Raw genomic sequence first — 17,757 nt, forward strand, 5'->3', positions numbered from 1 at the left:
AATTGATAAAACGAATTGAAGCAGTGGAATTAAAGTGTTTTAATACGAGTGAAGACATACGTAGAAGTGTACGTGAATTGGCCGATGCAGTGCATGATATACGGGGCACAGTTGAAGAAAATACGCGCCAAGTAAACGACCAACAACGTCAATTAAATGAATGTCACAATAGAGTGGATGATTATGAAAAAAGGTTGCGTTTGGTGGAAAGTCTCGACAAGTACCGTGAAAGCAGAATTCAGAAGTGCGAGACTAAACAAAGTGAATACGGTATAGCAGTGCAAGAGTGTATTCAAGTGTGCCACGAACAGAGTAAATTTAACCAGCAGTGTTTTGAAACGTGTCTCCGCGCCAGTGAATTAAGTGAACAAACTAAGCAAGATGTGGAACGATTATCAGAGCGTATGCAGCGTATAGAATTAGCGAATGAGCATCATGATACTGGAAGTAATATGTCACAAAGAAACACAGGTTCCGTGCACAGTGTGAAGCGTGAGAGAAAATCGAGCAGTGAGTCTCAAACGGCGTCCGATACAGAGGTGGAAAGTGACGTAATAAAGAGAACCGTGTCAAGAATTAAAACCGAAAGAGAAAGTCCGCGTATTAAGCGTGCAAGAAATAGTGAAGGGAAAGCAAGGCGTTGTTCGTTGCGATTAGCAGACATTAAGCAACTCTCTACATTTTCAGGTTATATGATGAAAGAAAGTGCAAGTGCATTTTTAGAAAATTTTGGTAGAGAAATGTCATTCGCCGGAGTGCCTCAAAATGAATATTTGACGATCATGCCATTGATTCTTAAGGACAGTGCACTTAAGTGGTACGATTTACACGGTAAGAATTGTCAAACTTTTCAAGAATTTGTGATAGAGTTTCAGAATGCATTTGAGAGTCCCTTAGTGAAAGCTACGCGTCTGCGCAACTTGCGATCTATTCCGTTTGACCCAAAACGTTATAGTAGTGTTGTTGATTTTGTGACAGAGCGTTTTAGCCAAATTCAAGCTCTGGAAGAATATGAAAATCCAACCATTACGTTGTCACACATCATCACTCTCCTGCCCAAGCGGTACCAATTAGCTATGATGGGTTCTATGCCTGATAACATAAATCAGTTCCTTGCGAGTGTGCAGTCCATCGAAGGATTGTCAGGAATTACTAATATGTACGACAATCAGCGTAATAAACAAAAACAGCAAGGTGGTACCGGTGTTAGTGTGAATAATGTGAAAATAGAACACGGTAGCGAAGTGAACAGTGATAATAGTACGCGCTCGAATTTCAAACAGGGATGGAAAAGGAAATTTTATAGACGTGGACGGCGAGGTAATTTTAACAGAAATAATAATAACTCGAATGGTGGTAATCAGTCGCAAGGTAATGGCCGACAAAACACAAGTGCAAATGAAAATCGAAACGAAACGCAAGGTGCAAGGGCAAATGAAAACCAAGGTAGTGCGTCGACTTCTCAAGGTAGTCCGAATCAAAATAATAATTGGTTTCCAACATTTAATAGAGGTCCTGGTGTAAATAACGGTAGTAATCAGCAACGTCAATATCCATACCAACAAGGTGGATTTTACCCGCAGAGTTCTGTGCCTTTAAACTAGTAGCGCCCTCCCACTTGGTCGCTGAAAAGGGGAGGGATTTCAGTAGTGTAAACAGGATTACTTTTCCACATATGTGCAACGAAGAAGATTTACAAGCAGAAGATGATATAAGCAATGATAATGAAGAAGAAGTGATCAAATGTGAATTAGGTCATAATACAATGAGAGTAAAAATTTTGTTAAACGATCAACCCAAAATCTGTCTGTTAGATAGTGGATCAGAACTGTGCCTATTACGGTACAACATTTTTCGAGAAGTAACAAAGTGTGTAGCAAATGTGCATTTGCAGAAAGGAGAGCATATCGTTTTGTGCGATTTTCTAGGAAGAAAGAAAAAGAACGTGAAAGGAAGGGTTATTTTACCGGTACGAATTGAAAATGTGGAAGTGCCAGTTGAGTTTCTTGTGTTACCAGAACTGCACGAAGACGTAATACTCGGTGCAAACTTTCTCGAGAAATTAAACAGTGTCATCGATTTTAAGCGAAGTAACTTGCGTGTTGAATTTCAAGGAATTAGTGGTGAAGTGCCTTTAATACAGAGAAATAGTGAAAATGTCATTGTAGCTAATATAAGGGAAATTAAGTGCAAGGTAGCCCCTATTGTCGTGTTGTCCGAGATAAGGGACCTTAATGATTTTTATGCGAGAACGATGAATGTGTTCCGCAGTGGGTGCGCCGAGCCTTTAGAGAAAATTGAGGCTAGTGACTTAGTGGAGGACTTCCCACCGGATCTATATTTCACAGTAGATGAAATAAGGGATGCAGTTACACGCGCTACGCTGTTTAGTGAAGACGAGAAAGAAGAATTATTTCAGTTGTTAATGAAACATAGGAAAGTGTTCGCCCGTTTTCCTGGCCTGTGCAACGAATTTCAGTACCGATTAGAAGTGGATACAAATGAACCCATTGTTGCTCGTCCTTATCCGCACAAATATAAGGAAGGAGTGCGTGAAGAGATCCGAAAATTGTTAAAGTGGGGTGTCATTAGACCTAGTTCATCATGTCATCTATTACCGTTGCACGTAGTATTGAAAAAGAGTGGAGCGTTGAGAATAGTAACAGATTGTAGAGCATTGAATGTGCACATTAAGAATCCAGCTCTGCGTGTAGAAAAGTTGTCCGACCTCTTTGCTAAATTTAGTGGAAAACGTGTGCTAGGTACTCTTGATTTTACTAGTTCGTATCAACAATGTGGAATTACAGAAGATTCTATGCCATACTTAGCCTTTTTGTTTGAAGGAACGTTATATGAGTATACACGCATGGTGTTCGGTGTGAAAAATGGATCGTCTGTACTGCAATTGTGCTTGAATAAAGTGTTCCCTTTACCGCTACAAGAGAAATTAATCAGGTATATGGACGATGTAGCTCTTGGTTGTACAAGCGTACCAGAATTCTTACAGCAGTTAGATGAAGTGCTTAGTTTGTTAAGTGAGGCGAACATGACGCTAAATTTATCGAAGTGCATTTTTGGTGTAAGTGAAATTAACTATTTAGGCTATTACGTATCTTCAGAGGGCATACGAAAGGATCCGAAATCAGCTGAAGCAATCGAGAAGTTACCAGTGCCCAAAAATTTAAAAATGTTACGTTCATTTCTTGGTGCTGTTCAGTGGCATTCGCGAACAATCAAAGGTCATGCTGTTATCGCCAAATCCCTTTATGAACTTTTAGGGAAGGAAAAGAAATGGAAGTGGGAAGAAGAACACCAAAAGGCATTTGAATCATTAAAGGCTGAATTAGTAAAAGATGTGAAATTACACCATCCACAGTTCGATAAGCCGTTTTACCTAGAAAGTGATGCAAGCAAACTCGGGTTGGCTTGTGTGTGATATCAAATTATTGACGGTGAGAAGTGTGTATTAGAATATGCAAGCCGTACTCTTAATAAACACGAACAGAACTATGCCATAATTGAGCTTGAGTGTCTTGCATTTGTGTGGTGTATTCGTAAGTGGCATGTTTGGCTTAAAGGAGCGAAAATATACATACGAACAGATCATAAAAGCTTAGTGCAGTTAAAACGTATGCGTAATTGGAATGCAAGACTTATGAGGTGGTCTCTTGAACTTCAATCTTACGATTATGAAATAGAATTCATCAAAGGCAAGACTAACACACTAAGTGATTGTTTATCTCGTATGTTACCAACACAGGAAGAGTTAATGGTGAATGTGAACCCTATACAGGCTGTTCAATCAGAAGTGTTCGATTTAGATCCGTCTACAATTGCGAAATTACAATGGGAATGTGACGAGTACCGTCCAATTATTAGCTACCTACAAGGTAATATAAGTGAAAGCGAAAGCAATGCAAATAAAAGTTCTTTTCGTAGTAGTGCTCGAAATTGGAAACAAAATTACACTTTGGAAAATGGTATTTTGATGGTGAGAGATTTTCACTTCCCAGACAGATTAAAATTGTGTGTACCTCCATGTTTAGTGAAAAATATTTTAATTGGCTACCATGATCATTACGGTCACTTTGGATTTATGAAAGTGTTTAATATCATTTCCCGTATGTTTTATTGGAAAACCATGCGTAGTGACATTAAATCGTACATTCTTGATTGTGAAGTCTGCATGAGGACGAAGGTAGACCATCACCCAGTGAAGTGTTTAATGCAATCAGTGCCAGCGAAAAACATACGTTATTTGGTCTCAGCAGATTTAGTTGGTCCTCTACCTCGAGGTAAACATGGCGAAACTTACTTGTTAACAGTGTGTGATGTATACTCACGTTATTTAGTAGCATATCCACTTCGTCGTGCAACAAGTGCAAGTGTCGCCAAATGTCTTACTGAGTCATACATGCTTCATCTTGGTATTTTTATGAACATCTTAGTAGATAATGGACCACAGTTTATTGGCAAGGAATTCGTAGAAGCTATGGAAGCATATAACATCAAAATACATTATACTACGCCTTATCACGCACAAGGAAATGTCATCGAAAGATTCCATGCTGATTTAGAGAGAATTTTGCGTGTGTTGTGCCGCGATTCTCATTCCTCATGGCCAGAATATATTGTGCAAGCTTGTTTGTTGTTGAATTATACTATTAGTGCCAGTTTGGGAATAGCGCCTGCAGAATTACATCTTAACATCAAGCCAGAAGAATTTACACTGTCACATTTTGGAATTGTGGAAAACAACGAAACAGTTGATGAGCAAGAAGGTATAGATTGGAATGGAAAATTAATAATGGCTGACTTACGGCGAAAGAAAATCATTCAGCAACGAAACGAAAAGTTGAACGTTCATCAGAGAGCTCGAAGAACTTTGTGTGAAGGTGACTTAGTTTTCTTACGTCAGTATAATATTAGTAGCTTGGTAGACAAACGTATAGCCAAACTGTGTGAAGTGTATCGTGGACCTTACTGTGGAAACAAGTTGGTGAAAATGTGTTTGAAGTATTAGATCCGCAAAGTGGCAGATATATAGGATTTCAGAATGTTTCTAGAATGAAGCTGTGGAGACCAACACCAGCTACTAGGAAAAAGTGGCTAGAAATTCTGAAGAAGCATGTGGATGAAGAGCAGTTCAGTGACATTTTAGAGAGAGCCGAAAAGGAAGCCAACGGAGATTACATGAACGAAGAAGAAGAGGAAAGTAAAGAAGATCAATTGTGTAATATCAATAATGAAGATCAAGAAGTGAGAGTACATTCTAGTTTTGTTGACGAAAATGTCTTGTGGTATATACGACATGGTTATTTAGATGAGCGAAAGTTGTTGAGTTTATTAGAGAAATATTACCATTAGCACTTCGAAGAAGTCAGTTTGAATTTAGAGATATGTTAGGAGACAATAGAGTAATATACACGTTTATTAGAGTATTCCTTTTGTTGTTATTGGAACAACATTGAAGTTTTACCTTAAGGCCTACGACCACATTTCGCCATGAATTTCATGTGCATCGTTTTCTTTTTGTCTTCTATAAAACTCTATGGGGTTTCCTTAGTATAACTTGTTTGTAACCACATCTCTGTGTGTCTTCGTGGTCGTACTTATAGTGGGTAGAATTATATAGTTTTTGTGGGTTGGCTCTTCTTCATTTAGTCGTCAGACCATCCCTAAGATGGATACAGGTTGGCATCTGTAGACATCTGACATTGCCTCAATATAATTCTCCATCATTCGAGCTTATATTGGTTTATTTCTCTCTTCATTTTAGTATTCATGTAACAGTCATCATTAAGGTTATATCTATAGGCTTATTATAATATCTATATATTTTATTCAGCATCATGTCCTATATAGGTATATTTCAATATTAATTTATCGTGTACCATGTACTTATTCGATGGGGTTGCACGAAGGCGTTGAGGATTGAGACGTGCTTGTCGTGGTTGATGCCCGTGAAGGGATTTGAAAAAAAAAAAGGAAAAAAAAGAAGAAATACTTACATTTTCTTTGTTAACCCATCCCAAGTCAACTTCCTTTTAACCATAATTATGTTATTTTAACCTTATTATAGTAATTACATGTAACACATAGAAACATACACTTGATATCCATACACGAAGAATACAACACAAGGAAGAATACACGTAGGTCTAAACAATAAGAAGAACACACATCCTATTCACTTCCACGTAACATGAATGCAGCAGTAGCAAATGCAGCACATTTTAAGTAAAAAAAAAAAAAGATGCAATTTATACGGTGAATAAATTTATACGCAATAAGTTCCAGTATTCCATGCATCTTCATATTGGCGCCGAATTTTGAAAAATAGTCCTGTGTCAAAAAAAAAAAAAAAAAAAAAAGACTATAGCCTGCAGAGACCGTCTAGAACTTCCACCGATGGACCTAGCCCTATCCAATGGGAAGAGGATAGGAGCAGAAGATTTAATCGCCGAGTGTTCATTCAGTCGGAAGAGAATGAACGAAGAGGATGGCCTATGGACCGGACATTGTTCTGGAGCATGGTGTAGATTGTGAATAGTGGACAACTTGGACAGTGTGACGTGTGCAGATAGTAAAAGTATAAACAGTGTGTTATAAATGAACAGTAAAGTGTTGTTATTTGAACTGGAAAATATATCTATATTTATTTCAGTATTCATTTTTCTTTTTATGTTCAATTAATTGCAAAGGTGAAAGTGTTTCTAAAAGTTGAAATTAATTCATTGCTTGAAGTGTTTTCTCATTTTATTCACATTATTTGCAATATTTTAGTGTGTGTGTTATATATCCAATTTCTTTAAGTATTGAGTGAATTTACATTTGAACTAATAGGACTATAATAAATATATTTTTTATGCATTTATTGATATATTACATATTTATGGACTGAATAAACATTTTATTTTAGTGAGTGCAGTGTTAACCAAGCGTTAATGTGAACTATGGCCCAAGTGAAGAGTGCTTCAACAACTTACAGTGTGTCCTCGTCATACGCAGACACAAACTATAAGTGTTGCCAGGGTTCTTAGGATAAACGTATCTCACCAGAACTTTACCTATCAGCTGTTCGGGTGCCATTTGTCATAAACTCATTTATTCATTATTTTGGCTGTATGCAGTTCAAGCAGTTTAATTCTCTTTTTAATTTAAAAGGACTAGCATATACTAGCAGACGACGTTTCTATGTGTATGTGTGTGTGTTCTCTCACTCCGAAGATGCGTGTGGGTAGCGTGACCTTGATTAGCACTTCTTCAGCCAACCACAGATCAGTCCGCTCTTACGTCATCCAACACGTGAAACTCACGCGAACAGCGAGAGCTAAAGAGACTTGGCGATAGGCAACGCCATTCGGCGCGAAAGGACTCACTACTCAACAGCATGATTTTCTAGCTGCGACATATACTTCAACAGTTATATAATTATCCATTGATATCAGAGTATTAGAAATCCATCAACATGTAATCATCAAAATAATATCCCATACTATAATATTGGGACTTGTAAGTATTTCAATCATTAAAATTTTCGAATCGATTGACGAGTATTTTCTGCGATTGTGCATGTCATCCCCTCACGCCTCGTGGTGATTCGTTTAGGTACATGGTGCAAAATTTACTTTTTACTTATTATTTGTGTAATTTGTTAATTTTTGGAAATATGATGCTGAATCTTTTGTGTCTCTAAAAGTTGTACGTAGAATTTTTGCTTATGTGTAGTTGGCGTTGAAAGGAGCTTTCTTCGGATAACTTGTTTCATCGTCAACGCTCGAGCAAACGTCCTATTTACGACTATATAATATAATGTTTGCTCTATCTGGATCACCATCCTATGGAGTAAACGTTATAACAGCCAAGGTAATTTTCAATACATTCTCCGTAAGAATCAGAGAAAGAGATGATGAATGTCTTAGTTAGAAAAGATAGCAACGTAAATAGACACGAACATTATTTGCAGATTAGTACTGGAACCTGAAAAGCGACACTTCAGTTGCCACAGAAGACAATCAATATATATAGGGTAGGAGGAGGGAATTGGGCGGAAAACTTTTTAAAAATGTATATTTTGCATTTCAGTTTATTTTTATGAAGTTTAATAACACCCAAATGTTGGGTGGGTAGATGTTAATCAGAAAAACAGCTTTGATGAATTTTGACAAGGTGTATGTATATATATATAAAAATTGAGAAATGATATATTTGAAACCGAGTTTCAGATTTGTTTGTGTTTTGGTATGAGTCATAATAAATCGCGTATCTATTAATGTTTTGATCTTAATTTTTACTGCTACTTAAAAACATCATACGGATGGTGCTGTGAAGAGAAGTAATCTTGAATCCTCACTGTGAGGCAGTTATAATTTTGTTAAAATTTGTACCTTCCAATTACCCCCAGGGGGTAATTGGGCGCATGATATGGGGGTTAATGGGTGGAATGCCTGAAGTGAATATATATATATATATATATATATATATATATATATATCAACTTAGGCCTCCAGTGGCCATTGCGTATGCCAATAGTGCTGATGCTGTAAATAGGACCTGTATATCAATCCAGAGTTCCAACATATGTTCTATTGTAATAGTTTATAGTTATTTAGCGTTAGTCTTATTATCTTCTTCTATATTTGTTTGAATATCAGGGCCTGTTCTCCTGGTTTTTCTAAGTTTTGACCGCTCATATATATATATATATATATTTTCGTATGTGCATGTGATATCGTATTTTTTTGGATTAAGTTCACAGGAAAATATATAATGCTATAATGCTGAAGGCTTGAAAAGACATTCAAATATCTTTGAAATTTAGAAATAAGTTACTAATTATTTTGCGTAAACAGAGGTATGTTTTTTTTTTCTAGGCCACATAAAACGATTAGTTTCTAAGTGGAAAACAAGTTATATACATCAAAAGAAAGCTTGAGTTTTCTTCATTTACACTCAATCACCCTCACGGGTTTATGTGCACCGGCAATGGTTTTAATCATTTTGCACCCAATTACCCCCTTGGGGGCAATTGAGTGGAAACCAGAACAACAATAAAAATGTTGCAGCATCAAAAGTGATGCTGAGAAAGCTTATTACTACCACAGTAGGTGCAGAACATGCAACACACAATCAGTTCTTAAAAACTAGAAAAAACGTTATAACCTGTGAGGGGAAAAAAAGAAAGAAAAAGTACCTCCCCTTTCTACCCTCTACAGTATATATACAGATGGTGATCAGAAAAATGGAAACACCTGTAGTTGGCAACACGTCAAATGTATGGGTTGGCAGTGGTGTTGTGGCGCCCGCAGCGCCGGACCGCTGGTGGTGGTGTGTTAGGTCGGTCTCCATACTACGTCAGGCGCAGTGGAACAGCAGTGTCCAGCGGCTGCAGCAGACGGAGGTAGTGTAAAATGGGAGACCTCTTAGATTTTCAAAGAGGGCACATTGTTGGTGCGCGGTTATGTGAAGTGAGTGTGACGGCAGTGGCTACTGTGTTAGGTGTGTCGCGTGGGACAGTGTTGAAGGTGATGACGGCCTACACAACACACGGGAAAACCACATCAGGGAAGCGGAACAGTGGGCGGAAGAAAATCATGAGTGACAGGTCACGCCGGCTATTAAAGCTCATTGTCACGCAGAACCGTCGTGCCACTGCGGAGCAAGTGACAGAGGAACTCAATCAGCACCTCCCCCACCCTGTTTCGACAATCACAATCCGCCGCGAATTACATGACATGAACTTAAGGGGTCGTGTTGCAAGGGCCAAACCACTCATCAGGGACCATAACGCTTTCGAACGCCGCAAATGGTGCCGCGACCATGCAACTTGGACCGTTGAGGACTGGAAACGTGTAATATGGTCGGATGAGTCATCCTTCACCCTATTCCCAACCACGGGCCGTGTTTATGTGTGGAGAACGCCCGAAGAAGCTTATGATCTGCAGTGTCTCCGCTCAACTGTGAAACATGGCGGCGGCTCGGTGATGCTGTGGGCCGCCATATCATGGTTTTCATTGGGTCCTGTGGTCACGCTTAGCGGACGAATCACTGCCAACAATTATGTCGCAATTTTAGGAGACCACTTGCATCCTATGGTCCTGATGTTGTTCCCGGACAATGACGCCATCTTCCAGGATGATAATGCACCCATTCACACAGCTGGCGTTGTTGCAGCGTGATTTGAGGAACATCGGGGTGAAGTTCAACACCTCCCCTGGCCCACTGAATCCCCAGATCTCAACATAATTGAACATATGTGGTCCGCCTTGGAAACACGACTCCGGCGACGATTTCCACCTCCATCCTCTCTCACAGAACTGGCCGATGTCCTGCACGAGGAATGGTGTAAAATTCCACTTGTTACCATTCACGACCTCTATGCCTCCATCCCACGTCGTATCAAGGCTGTTCTGAAGGCGAAAGGTGGTCCGACACCATATTAATCTGGTAAGTTGCAATTTCGTTCAGGTGTTTCCATTTTTCTGATCACCATCTGTATATATATCGATCAACCAATTTGATCGTCTTTCGGTTAATTACATGCAAACTAGAGAAAAACGATAGGATTAAAGTAAGTTGTAAAGAATTTGTTAAGCTTACAATAATATACGAGACATTGCAAGTCACACTTCAGGATCTCAATTTTCCAGAAAAAAAAGGTGGGTAATACAGAAAATCTGACTTGAAATTCGAAATCAGAGGTCGAAATTTACAATATATATATATATATATATATATATATATATATATATATATATATATATATACACACTTCGGGGCAGGAAACAAAAAATTTAAATTGGATGAACATGTAATTTGAGTGAGAAAACGGTGAAATATAATAATACGTCAGTTTAAAGTATCTATCTACTGAAGCTCTAGTCGCGTATGCGCCAAACAATCCACCTCCACCCATGTTCACAGTTTCGATCGCAGCGTGTTGTTCGAAACCCAACCCATAGCTACGAACTTGCATTATCACTATCGTAAGTAAATAGTGTGTGCATCAAGGCTCCGAAATTGGATTTGGGAAGGTATAATCGTGGCACTTTTCCACGTCAAGTTTTGTCTATCAAAAAATTCAAAAATAGTGTACAGGAAATTGATGATCATAGGGTTACTGCTATCAAGAACATAATTAAGCGATATATATAAAAAAAAGGTTTACACCTATAACTTCACTAACCAAGGAGTGTCGAATCCGACAGTACAATGTAGTAAAATCACTTGTATTATGAATGACCCTTAAAAACTTATACAACGTGTGATGGCAATACGGCTACACATATGAACCGAACCCTGTGAAACAAATTAAATCTTCAAAAGGTATTTAAAACCTGAAAACATCACCTGTATTTAAGAGCTGGGAACATCACGTAAGTGAGACCCACCATGTGGAAAAAAAGATCAACTGCACGCATCTATCAGCCCGTCTATCCAATGACAAATGAAAGTTCATGGGCATGCTGGATGAATACTGGATTTATCTATTCACCTGTGACAAACTTTGCTTCATAACTTACACTGCGGCCAACTTAAAATTCCATCCAAAATTCATCCGTCATTGCACAGTATATTTGTCGCATGGATTTATGGTCGTCGCAGGATACTGCTATACTGAAAGATTCAATGTTCATTAGGTGCCTATAAACTGTAACATCAATTCTGCATACTAACAGCAACACACACTGAGACCTATTTATAAAGAAGACTTGTCATTCTTATCACAACATCATTTTAAGTTATTTTCTCATGCCTCTATTAGTAGAGAATCGTTTTCCACATTTTGGACATCGCTTCCTATTCTATGGTAGAATGTTAGGACTCCAGTTTCCAGTTGTGCTAATGAAGTGGGCAAATTATAAATAAAATTCTGCATTGCTTCAATTGACGATAGTTCAGTTGGTTGATCTTTATTCAAAATTTCGCAACCAACTTACACATTATGTTCTAAAAGGATGCATTAGACAGATTCCTCCAAGTGTCTTCTAATATTACATAAATTAGCATAATGACTTCCGAATTTCGGCATCTAATTAAATACAGCAAGTTTAATTCTCTCTTCTAATGAAGTGAATCCTTGTTATTAACATTACCTGATGGTTGAATCGATGGTCGTTCTTTCAACAGCTCTTCACTCTCTATATCAGGTTCAGTCTCTGAAGTTGCTTTCTCCTGCGCTTCACTGGGTTGTTTTACCGATGTTACTGCTGAAGGAGAGTTAATAATATTTTCAGCGACAGAACCTGCAGAACACAAAAAGAAACAGTTACGAAGGGTTTCACTTTAAATATAAAAGTATAGTATTTGATTTTAAGTTACAACGGAAGTAATTGTTAGTACTTTTAAAGAATGAAAGGATACATTTCCAATCTAGGACATGCCAATTTAGCCTAGGAACTATTAGACTCGTATCTCATGCAGCCTCTGAACGATTTTCGCAAGGTGCATTGCAGTTCAAAGTGATCCGATAAACCGGCATGAACTTCACGGTCTCAAAGTTGCGCACATTTTGACAGAAGGATTACTTATGGAACCTTTTCAGCCTATATATTCAATTGATTGCATTCTTTCTCTAGAAAATTGACATTCCTCTTGTTATTACTTTGCCTTTTAAACTGCTAAATGCTCTCGTAAGGATTCTCCTCGGAATTTTGATACAAAGCGACAAACAATTCAGATTGCTCAGATATTACAATACTTATTAGATTTTGAACTCATTTAAGTGTCAATACTTACTTGTCATCTTAAGGTAATTTCCTTGACGGTTTTTTCTTCTTTCCTTGAGTTTATTATAAAATTTCTCTCTTATTTGTTTCCATTCGTAGTTTCTTGTAAGTATGGATGTTTTCTGAAATTCTTCTATTTCTTCTCGGTCTAGAAATGAAAAGAAAAATTCCTAATATCAATAAGAAAATAAATAACTTCGAAATTACCTAATTAACACTGCAAAGAGACTTGTCGCACTTCTTTATCTATTATTTTTATCTATTTCCTACACAAACGTAAACGGAAGATTTTCGTTCGTTTCGCAATCACAAATCACATAAATTTTACCTAAAGTATTGTTGGATTGAAACGAACAGCAGACATGTGTACACATTTTAAACCACAAAATGTAATCAACAAGAAATATAGTGAAGTCTAAGTTGATTATCTTTAGTTACACTGAAAATATCTATAATCTTACATTTTGCAACTTCTAATTTCTACTTGTCATTTGTATGGTTATTTCTTTTCGCTGAAATTTTAAGACTATAATATTATTATTATTTTACTTCACATATTATATTCTTCGTTGTTTACATACCACTAAACTGGTCGATCAAGTGCATGTGCATCAACCAATACAAAAGCAGATTGACACATGTTTTTATTTTAATTTAATCGGCTACCATTGTGAATATAACATGGATCACCAGCATTTACTAATTCAAGGAGCGAAGTAGCTAAACTGAAAATAAGAATCAGGAATTGAGTTGAAAGCAGTTCACCTGTAGTGTTACTTTCAATCTGATCTATTTCGACGATTTGTTGGTCTCCTAGAGCAGATTTAATATTCTCATGAGTGGAGTTCGGGAGATCCTAACACGAAATTATACAACGACTAACATTCAGTAGTGAGTAGAGATTCGAGGTATATGTGGCATGAAGTGGTCCATTGCTGTCAACATTAAATAGATTCTCTGCTGCTTTTCGCTGGGAGACGAAACACTTGTCTTTTCTCCTATATCTTTATTTTCAGAAGCATCATGAGTCTTCTCTTGTGTTTCTTACAAGAGAAGCCCGGTCTTGCAGAATTCGAAAATGATTTACTCATTAATTTTGGAATTTTACCATAATAAATTGAAACTAGTGAGTTTCGATTCACAGAGTGAAACTACGGTAGACCTCAAAACTATGATAATTCAGTACGAACTGGGAAATAAAAGCCGTGACAGTGCCTTAGAACAGTTCTTGTACCCAATCTAAAGACCTGCATTCTGGTTAGAAATTTTTCTTTTTTTTTTTTTTTTGTTACACATGGAAGAATATTGTTTTATAAAACTTCGAGCATTTCGTATTGGCATTGAAAAAGCATACAAAAGTTTGGCTTGAAGAATTATATATATTTCATCTGCTCTTGAGTGGAGTTCAGGAGATCCCAACACGAGAGAGATAGAGATAGATAGATAGATAGATAGAGATATATATAGATATGGAGAATGAATATGTATCTACAAATGCGTAATATCTCTTGTAATATAAGCATACAGTAGAAAGTACACTTTGGTATCTGTAAATGTATCCCATATTTAAACATCGTAGGTCCGAAGAAATAAGTCCAGCTATCCACTGGTGTTGATTGAACGTAAGTGGATGTGTAATTTTATCAGCAATTTTCGTAACATGATAAACACTACCCAAAACAAATCTCTCTGCGAATTAAAATACATTACAATAAAAACACAGCAGCTCAAACACGAGAACCATATTCCAAAACCCCTTAATTTGTATGGCAAGCTCTCTTTACTTAATACAGGATAAGAACTCTGATAAAACAGAAACTATTGGGAACGAAAAAGATAAAATAGATTGGAATTTGCATGAGTCGAAAATGAATTCACCATTGCAGTGTTGATCCAACCGTATTTTGTGAGTGATTCACCAATATGAAATTACACTGCTCAAGCGAAAAACAAGATGATGCGCACAGTTTCAAAACATAAATTCGTAACACATCCACATGGATGCGTTTCTAAGTTTAAAGTTGCCAAATAAAATACAAACAGTCAACCTAATCTCAAATTGTCTTTAAAAATTCAATTTATAAAAATTGAATTGTTTAAAATATTGTTACAAAACTGAAATTCCCTGGCTCTGGGCAAAATTCCTTGATATTTCTCTGATTTCTCAAATTCCATAATACTTCCCGGTTTTCCAGGATTATCGCTATCCTAAAACGACCAAATTGTGGATGAGCGATTAGTTGGCACAAGTATATCTGAAGTGGCCAGTGTTAGGTGTATCGTGAAGAACAGTGTCAAAGATGATGCTAGCCCAAATAACTCATTGCAAAACAATGTTGGGGAAGAGTAATAGTGAACGAAAGAGATGACTCAGTGACAGGAATCACAGCACTGAACGGGACCGTCACCAAAGATCGTACGGTAAAAGTATCTGCGGAACTCAACTAGCAACTAGAACAGCTTATTACGACAAACACACAAATCGACGCGAATTATATTGCCTGAACATCTACAGTCGGGATCCCCTTCAACAACGCTTTAGCGCGAAAAAAAAAAAAAAAAAAAAAAAAATGTCCAAATTATTTAAAGAACTCCTTTCAGTGGAAGTGAGTAATATGGTCCGTTGATTTTTCTTTCATGAGGGTTATATGACTACCCTCAAAGAACACATTACTACCAGTGAACATGTGGATATTTTACATGATTCAGACAATTCCAGTTAATTACGCAATTATCGAAGATGACAATGCGTAAAGAAAAAATTACCACTGAGCTGTTGAGACATAGTTTCATGGAAGTCAAAGTGAACTACACCTCCCCTGGTCTGCCCAACGGCCAGGCCTCAACATTATTGAACATCTATAGTTAGTTCTGGCTCAACATCATTGAACATTTATGGTTAGTTTTGGCTCAACATTATTGAACATCTATGGTTAGTTCTGGCCCAATATTATTAAACATTTATAGTTAGTTCTGCGTCAACGTTATTGTCGCTTATTGAAGATCTATGATTAGTTCTGGCTCAACACTATTAAACATTTATGGTTACTTCTGGCTCAACATTATTGAAGATCTATGGTTAGTTCTGCTCAACATTATTGAAGATCTATGGTTAGTTCTGACTCGACATTATTGAACATCTATTGTTAGTTCTGGCTCAACATTATTGACCACCTATGGTTAATTCTGGCTCAACATTATTGAACATCTATGGTTAGTTCTGGCTCAACATTACTGAACATCAATGCTTAGTTCTGGATCAACATTATTGATTGAGCATTTATAGTTAGTTCTGGAGCGCAGAATCCGAAAAAAATATCCTCCTCCACCCTCGATGACAGAACTGACTGCTGTACCCCTATGCTATAAAGAAAAGAAAAAAAAAAGCACGTATACTGTAACTCACGATTTTTCGCAATTATTCCATTTTCCTTACGTTTATGGGTAAAATTCAGTTATTAGTACGTGGAGACACTAGAAAGCATCCATCTATATATTAAAATAATACAAATATAAGCCAAAAACTAAATTATGTTCAGTTTCGTGTATACTGGCAATAATGTTTTCGATGGATTTTAGCAGTAGCAGAGCACGATTGCAGAGGGAATAACACGATTGGTAGGGGGAGAGTTGAATCAGCTCGCGCCAATGAACCTTGGGCTGGACAAACCCCGTGTGCGTGGGTTTTCTCGGGGTTCTCCTGTTTTCTCCCACTTCCTTCATATGACCATTTCATTCATTTTTCATCACTGTCTCCCTTAGCCTAGCCCTCATAAACGTGGGATGTAAGATTTCATTTGAAATAATTTCAATCAAAAAACAGTTGCAGGAAGTATGTAATTTCGAATAAAACAAAGTACTATATAAAATTCTGAGTATATATATTTTTTATGAAATTCTCGCGAACCTTATTTCTAAATCGAAGGGTAAGAAGACTAAATTCACTCTCTTATTATTATAGATCATTTCAATTGAAGCAGTTGAAATAGTTGGGAAAAATTAAAAAGCCATACCCTATATTCCAGTGTGCCATAATGGGTATAACGAGGCACACTGTTGTGTCCAGCAAAGCAAACAGTGTAACGCAAACTTTTTCCTATTATTTGCAAGAATATTTGTCGAGTTTCTGTTATTTATTATTATTATTATTATTATTATTATTATTATTATTATTATTGTCAACGATTCTTCCGTGAATCAACTGTCTGTATACGGTTAAGCAAACACAAGTATCACATTGAAAGAATGAGTATAATTATTTACTTTAATAGTAATAGAAGAGTCTTACTTGCTTGTATATTCTACTGGGAATAACTGCATCCGGTCTAGAAAGTTAGGACTAACAACAAAGGGATCCGATATTCTGACGACACACCGCCCCAAAGTCGTGAGTGCCACACGTTCTCTTCTACGTCTTAACACAATAAGCGCTGTTGCGTTCATGGAGAGAAGGAAACAACTTAATTCCATTGCAGTTATATGCTTTAATATATGTTAACTTATGTTTATAAATTTTGAAAGTGATCGTATCGTTTTCCTCTTCTTATTATTATTATTATTAATTCTTATTATTATGTACAAGGTGTTACCAACCTTGTGAATCCCTGTGACTCATGTTCGCCGCATCGGTGAACCGTTGCTTCCAGTTGAATCCAACGTTGCCAGACAGTGATATCGAATATATGGCCATTTTTAAGGCAGGCGGGAATTTGAAATCAAACACTGGACATTTTTATATTAATTTCGTGTATAAGATGCACCTGAGATTTGGAGGCAATTTTTCGAAGAAAAAAGTGTGTCTTATAGTCCGTAAATAAAGATATTCACATTCTTCTTCATATTATTATTTACATGGGTTTCGTACTACCTGATTCTACAGTTCTAATTTTACGCAACTATGGAAACTAATTATCCTTCCTAATTTCCTTTTACTGAGTCTTAGTTTAATGTGTTAAATTCTAAGTAATTACTTTCTTCTATTTAGTACACCTGAATCACAAGACATATGAAGATATAAATACATAAA

General features: G+C 37.0%; 1 protein-coding gene across 11 annotated transcripts in view; it reads right to left on the reverse strand.

The window, feature by feature from the left end:
• LOC145686670 (uncharacterized) overlaps positions 1-17,757 on the reverse strand; it is a 165,190-nt gene that overhangs the window by 31,004 nt on the left and 116,429 nt on the right. For all 11 annotated transcript variants that reach the window (XM_081760180.1, XM_081760170.1, XM_081760172.1 and 8 more), the window contains 2 exons: positions 12,742-12,879; positions 12,099-12,248 (listed from right to left, as the gene is read on the reverse strand). In XM_081760180.1, the coding sequence (XP_081616306.1) occupies positions 12,099-12,248; positions 12,742-12,879 (288 nt within the window). The remainder of the gene's footprint in view (positions 1-12,098; positions 12,249-12,741; positions 12,880-17,757) is intronic.

The sequence above is a fragment of the Thermobia domestica genome, chromosome 5 (assembly GCF_964235325.1).
Source record: "Thermobia domestica chromosome 5, izTheDome1.hap1.1, whole genome shotgun sequence".
Classification (NCBI taxonomy): domain Eukaryota; kingdom Metazoa; phylum Arthropoda; class Insecta; order Zygentoma; family Lepismatidae; genus Thermobia; species Thermobia domestica.